The 6,743-nt window shown below is 33.0% G+C and overlaps 1 protein-coding gene across 1 annotated transcript in view; it reads right to left on the bottom strand.

Moving 5' to 3' along the window:
* Positions 1-2,535: 2,535 nt before the first annotated feature.
* Positions 2,536-6,743, bottom strand: part of LOAG_16955 (tryptophanyl-tRNA synthetase) — a gene marked incomplete at its 5' end in the record, with an annotated part of 6,405 nt that continues 2,197 nt past the window's right edge. Inside the window, 8 exons of the mRNA XM_020449609.1 lie at positions 2,536-2,611; positions 2,683-3,414; positions 3,666-3,863; positions 4,109-4,298; positions 4,733-4,914; positions 5,266-5,343; positions 5,550-5,771; positions 5,976-6,155. Coding sequence (XP_020306819.1) covers positions 3,106-3,414; positions 3,666-3,863; positions 4,109-4,298; positions 4,733-4,914; positions 5,266-5,343; positions 5,550-5,771; positions 5,976-6,155 — 1,359 coding nt within the window. The 3' untranslated portion in view covers positions 2,536-2,611; positions 2,683-3,105. The remainder of the gene's footprint in view (positions 2,612-2,682; positions 3,415-3,665; positions 3,864-4,108; positions 4,299-4,732; positions 4,915-5,265; positions 5,344-5,549; positions 5,772-5,975; positions 6,156-6,743) is intronic.

Below are 6,743 nucleotides of genomic sequence, written 5' to 3'. Positions count from 1 at the left end.
TTGTCTGTCATTATTATTATTATTATTATTATTATTATTATTATTATTATTATTATTATTATTATTATTATTATTATTATTATTATTATTATTATTATTATTATTATTATTATTAAATCATTATTATTATTACCACTATTACTACTATTACTATTACTATTACTATTACCCAGTTCTGCTTTTCCCAAAATTGTTTTCTCTTTTGTGTAAAATTCGAGATTCAAAATAAATCCAGTTGAAATAACAGCACCTCATCAGACTGATACAGGCCATTAGTCTCTACTTACATTAAATGACCAACATTACACTTATGCAAGGATACAACTTCTTCATTCCATTCACAGTATACGTGAATTCTTCTCAGCATTTCTTAAAAATTCTTCTGATAATGGACAACTCTCTTCATATCATTCAAATTATCATCGTTCCCTTTTTTCTATTTTCTGAAGTTAAAAGGAAAAAAAGCGCCTACCGCCTATTTTTGTGTGACATAAGTTCATCAGCATTTTGTTATTTTTAAAAACCAAATGATTCGTTATCGTTAAGAAATGTGAACATTACTGGAGGGAACAATTGACCTCAAAAGTGTCTCCGTAGATATACGCACATACAAAACCGTACATTCTTCATACAATTTATTTTAAAATTTAAATTTCAATATTTATCTGAAGCAAACCACATGCACATATCCTCCTAAAATAGCTACACCATTATCAATACATCACCACTTCTCCCACCTATCAGCATTAAGTTTTTTTTTTTTGCTGGTAGGTGCAATTCATGCAGTTTTTCTTCTCAATGCATATCTGCTATTGCAGGAAAAAAAAACAGCTAGTTCTCCAAACGAAATTTTATTAAGCCAATATATTTTAAAATATGCTAATGTATCCTATAAAGCGATAATTGAGCAGAAAGTCTGTATGTGTTCAAATGTAGGCGGCGCAAATATCTTTTGATATTGGGAAGAAGGAAAGAAGAGAGAGACAGAGAGAAGAAAATAGTAAGTTTCGCGGATTACGCTATTTCCTCTTCTATCAGTCATTTCAAACTATGCTTCCTGAATCTTCCACAGTTTAGATTAAAGATCATCACATTAACCTATCGGTGGAGAGAACTACTTCTTTTTGGGAGCGAACAAGAATTTCTTCCCGCACTTAATAATAATTTTCATTATTTGTTTTTCAAATAGCATTTGTAGATGTATAAGTTCGAGTAAAGAAGACGAAAAGTGAGCAAGAGGGGACAAGTAGGACGGAAACTCATCCAAAAAACCAACGTTTAACTTTTCGAAGGTACGATACAATTGAAGACCTACCAAATTATGGCTCACACACTCACACACTAATTTCATCTGTGAAGTTTATCAGAGCAACCATAGGATACTCTATTCAGTGGCTATGTCGTGAAAAAAAAAGAGTAAGAAGGTGAGGGATATTGTTTTTGTTGGTTATAGAAACAGCTAAGTTTTAAAGGAATGACTTACAGAGTACGGTATTGTTGTGTGTTCAAAACGTACAACAGTTTATCCTTTATTGTCGTCCGGATATCAAATACAGTAGAAATGAGTTCAAACTAGTTCCAATTACAGTAGAATGACGTCCTGATTAATACCAGTAGAACAATGGGAGAAATTTGTAAGGAGTAATTAGGGAAGTGGAAGGAAATAAATCAAGAGTGCGTTGTGTGAAAGTGAGTGTCGACTGATGGGTCTAACAATGAATGAATGTTAGAACTTCTTATGGTTTATATAAAGAATGTGTGAAGGGGAACAATCATTACCAATTGACATTATTCTCACAGCTACAAGAGAAATCTACACATTCTAGTTAATTTATGTTAAGAACAAATGGTTTCAGTCACAAAATCCTTTGTTCTGATTTCGGTCAGACAGAGGAATTCTAAAACAAAGAAATGCGATCCTTAACAGAAATCTAAAAATTCTAAAAATGTACCATTGGATATAAGCATGCTTATCAGATTAGATATCTCTACAATATGCCTATCAATGTACATAAGCTGAGTTGTCATCCAGTTGTTCAATAAGGACCAAAGATTACGAGTAGTTTGGTTACCAGCCGGCTGTCCTTTACCACAATATTACAGGAATTGAACAAATGATTCATCACCTGACCTACGTAGTGCAATTGAAAATTTAATTGTAATTTCTGTGCAATGAGTCACATATCGAAAAATGATCTAAACAAGACAATATTCAAGATACGATTTGTGATGCACATACTTTGATTGTTTTAACGAATTACAAACTTTTTCTCGGCTTTTCCGGCAGGCTATGCTATTGTCGGGAAAGTTCCGTTTCCATGTGTTAACAAGGGAAAGGTTTATTCAGTAAATATAGTAACTATTACAATGCAATAGTATTTGATAATGAAATGAGGTAAAACAGTGGGATCCGGTCCTTTTAAACGGACAATCAATCGTCAAGTTGAGCGAGACGAAGCAGGCGTTAATTTGATCCTCGACAAAGAAGATTTATTTTAGAATGCCAAGAATGCGTTTATTGGCGCTTTTATATTGCTCATGAGTTGGTTGGGTTTATGATAAGAGAATAGCTCCATTTAAGGTCTTTACAAAACCGATAATAATTTCACAGCTGCAAGAGAAATTTATATAAAAGATTAGATTTCTTGATACAGAGAGGAAATTGCGTAGAAATCATCTTACCAGATGTATTTAGCTGTTTGGACGTGCTACAATTTCCTTCGGTTTTTTCCGATAGCTACTGTGGAGCGGTCATTTAGTGACAGTGCTACGAAACCTCCCATCTTTAATCATCCTAATCGTGGCATATTGTCTCTGCACTATTTAATTGCTGATACTTCCACAAAATGAGGTGAGAGACTTCCTTCAAAGAGTCTTTTGTGAAGAAATTTATGTTTTTAAGCTATAAATAGCATGAATTTACTAAAAATAAATGTAGTAAAGCAATATAAAACATGCAAACCACAGATTTAAAAAAAAAACCAACACCAGTGACAATTTAAGGAGCTTTAATGGAAAACTAAACATTTCAGTTGTCCTAACACTGTTGTATAAACAATAGGGCATAGAAGATTCAATGATGTAGTATAATAGTCATGGTCAACTTTATACAGTTACACTCTCACTATAATGGTGAAAGCTATTTAGTGGGTGGAATAAATTAAAACCTAACAACTCCCTCAATTCTTCCATCGTTTCTTGCGCCTTTTCTTCGGCTCTTTGAGTACCAAACATTAGAATATCTCGAACTAACTGCGGCTCTTGAAGTAGACTTTCATATTTCTCTCGAAATGGCGCAATAAGGGTATCAATTTTTTCTGCCAAACATGATTTGAATTCTTTCGTATTCAAACTGGCGCATTCATCGATTACATTTTCGACAGTTAGACCAGTCGCTAAAGCATAGAGAATTACCTGCAATGCATAAGTTCAATAAAGAAAAAAAAAAAAGTGATCGACGTAGCATAAAATTTTGTCACTTCCAGCAAGGTAGCGGTGCAATGCAGTATGTGTTATCAGATGGCGGATAGACTCGTAAATCTCTGATATCGGTAGTCAGGCATCCTGAGAATTGGATCACTCTTAAAGCAGTTTTTTTGTTCTTCACAAGGCTTTCAGAACGAGTCTTATCCGAATACATTTTCAGAAGTGAGGGCAAAACTCACTAAATTACTGATTGCAGGACGCTTTTCCGGTTCATAAGTAATGTTGGATTGCGAATCACTCAAAGCTTTTGCACACTTTTCGGCAATTATTTGTTTTGTGTCGCTGATTAGAATACGAGATCGATCATTACCCACCGATTTACTCATTTTTCTTGTCGAGTTTTGTAAGCTCTTTAAACGTGCACATCTAGCGTTCACCTGAAATTTCACCTGTATTGCAGGACATCAAAAAACCTTTGTAAAGTTCTATCATGAATCTGTAAATGAAATAAAAATTGCGGTTTAAGATCTACTGCAATATTTGGGAAAAGAAATCAACACTGAATAATTTTCATAATTTCCGTGATGTGACGAATGTCTTCCTGACTCTTTTACCGAAATATAAAATAACTTCAGCTGTGAGCCTAATCATTCATCCTAAAGACAAAAGAATTAAATTCAACCTGAACTGGAATTGGAAAGAAGTCACAATGAAGAACAGCATTGCATTTGACAGCCAAATCTCTCATCAAAAGCAGATGTTGAGTCTGGTCTTCGCCAACTGGTACATGAGTTCCTTTATACAGTAATACATCAGCTGCTTGCAGAATAGGATATAATTGCAGATTCACAGGAATATCACCGTGTTTGAATCTGCAGTGAAACAAAATTCAAGCAAACAAATAGATGACTTTTTCAACAAAAAATCAACAAACGAAATTTCCTTTTTTTGGAAGATAACGTTTTTTTGGAACCCTAATTAGCAACAAGTTCAATTAATAGTTGTTATAGCTAGATAAGCCATATGTTACTAAATTCCATAACTACAATTAAAGAGACTATGAAATTTTCAAAAAAAAAGTGAATTTTTCAAAAAAATGTGTCCACATGCACAATTACATACCATAGAGTCTAATGAAAAATAGTACAAACATAAGATGCTAATTTTTTCTTCAGATGCAAGTTACAGTGTACTTTTTTGTACCTGCAACGAGAATTGGAGCAAGCCAAGCATGATCGGTTAGAATGAAAATTAAACTTATAGCTGTTATCCGTATATTGTGGCATTGAAAAAGACAAAAACGAACACAGCAGCTTTATCCTTATACTGTGGCATTCGAGTAAGTCTAGCAACTGTCTGCAAACTTCCCAGTATATACATCAAGTTAGCATGATCGGCCACTCTGCTCTGCTGGAACAAAATCGTCTTTTCCGGATCCAGTCCACAAGCTAATAGACTTGCAGCCATTTTTAAAATGTTATTTCTCATCTACAAATAAAATCCTTTACCGATATGAATAGTTTGAAGTTTATACGGTTTTATAGGCAAGCATAAGCGATTAAAGATGCCATAACTGCTACGGCAGTTCTAGCAATCCAGTGGGAAATATGAAACAGGATTCAAAAAAGGCAAATAACTAGCTAAATTTTAGAGAGAGGAGTACATGTAGTCCACTTCATTTATCAAAAATTTAAATATATCAAAGGAATATTCTTAAAGATTTCCTTGATTCACTACACTGCTCATGAAAATGTTAGATTTTACGTTATCTAAAAACTTAATAAAAGCAGTTTGCATGTAACCCTTTCAGCGAAAACCGGAAAGCATCAGTTAGCTTACTTCGAGAGGATCAATGAAGCCCATCGAAATCGCATGATAATCAGCAACAGAAAGATACATTCGTTTCGAGTGGCTATCCTGAAGAAAGTGTGCTATTTGCGTGCATTTTATGAATTTACTCATAAGGGCAGTGCTTTTGTGACATTCTAAACACTATAAACTAATAACCTCTGTAGAAGTTATGTAATCGACCTAACCAGCCCAAGCCAATATAAGGGAATAAATCACAAATGAACTGGCCGAGTTTGTATTAAAAAATATTAGTGGAAGCAGTAAAAACAAACATTTTGTAAATTGATCCAGTGCTGGATGAAGCCAAAATAATTACCCAGATGTGGAACTCCAGTTGGCTGGATACCAGCGACGTAGATTACTGGGTAATATTTATTTTCTAATTTTGATTTAACCAATGATGAAAATCGAAAAATTCCTTTTCCAAATACCCATTTTGCATTTCCGCACAATAATTTTCTTAAAATCACAGCGGAAACATTCATAATTACTATCTGAAAAAGATTAATAGGAAGTAGACTAAAAGAGGAGAATTTTTTGGGAACAATACTGATAAAAACCAGTTTCTTCATCCTTTTTAAAAGTGAAATCTAATCGTGAGCATATGATGCATAGAAAATAAGTAATTTTTCCCACAATAAACAAAAAAATTCAAAAATTAAAAAATGTCACACCAATTATAAATTCAATAGCGGAACTACTCGACTTTGATGAAATTCTTCTCGACAGTGTGGACAAAATGTTAACACCCTATCAGTGATAGCAAATTGTATATGCTTTGAAATGCAATTCCAACAGAACAAATGTCCGCAAGGAATACAAATAGGTGGCTTATTGTACTTCCAACAAAGTGAACACCGGAATGAATTGTATGCAAGCTATAAAAACAATCGTTAAAACAAGTGACAAGTTAACAACAAAACCTGCCTAACAACAAACCTTATGATATCAAGTGAAACTACTTAATCATGAAATGTATAATAAATGCACGCCAAATATGGTTTTTTATAGTCCTACTTCTTAGAAATCGATAATTTTCGATGACTGCCGTTAAGATGATTACTGAATTTCAGCATTGGTTTCTTTTTTCTTGGAGAAGTCGAATTACAATAGAATTTAGGAAATAAATGAAATTATAATATGATTCATCTCTTCACCATTACTATATTATTTAATTAATAATTAATAAATTATAAAATATTTAGGAAATTATAACAAATTTGGTCAATGAACGAAATCAAAATATGACAGTAACTTCAAAGCTAAAAAATGTCGTACAAGCATTTGTAGTAAACATGGATGGTTACATTTATGGAAATAGCGATTTTCGACGAGAAACAGGAAGTTTTCCAGCCGGATTTTAATTTTCTTTCACGAAAAATAACAAATATCCCGATTTTTTAATCAAATTATTAAAAATAAATTTAGCAAAATTTATTATGTGTAGATAAAAATTGAATACTACC

This window comes from Loa loa, assembly GCF_000183805.2.
Source record: "Loa loa unplaced genomic scaffold supercont3.31, whole genome shotgun sequence".
NCBI classification, from domain to species: Eukaryota; Metazoa; Nematoda; class Chromadorea; order Rhabditida; family Onchocercidae; genus Loa; species Loa loa.
Note: the sequence above shows the minus strand (reverse complement) of the source record. Positions and strands in the feature narration are given on the sequence as shown.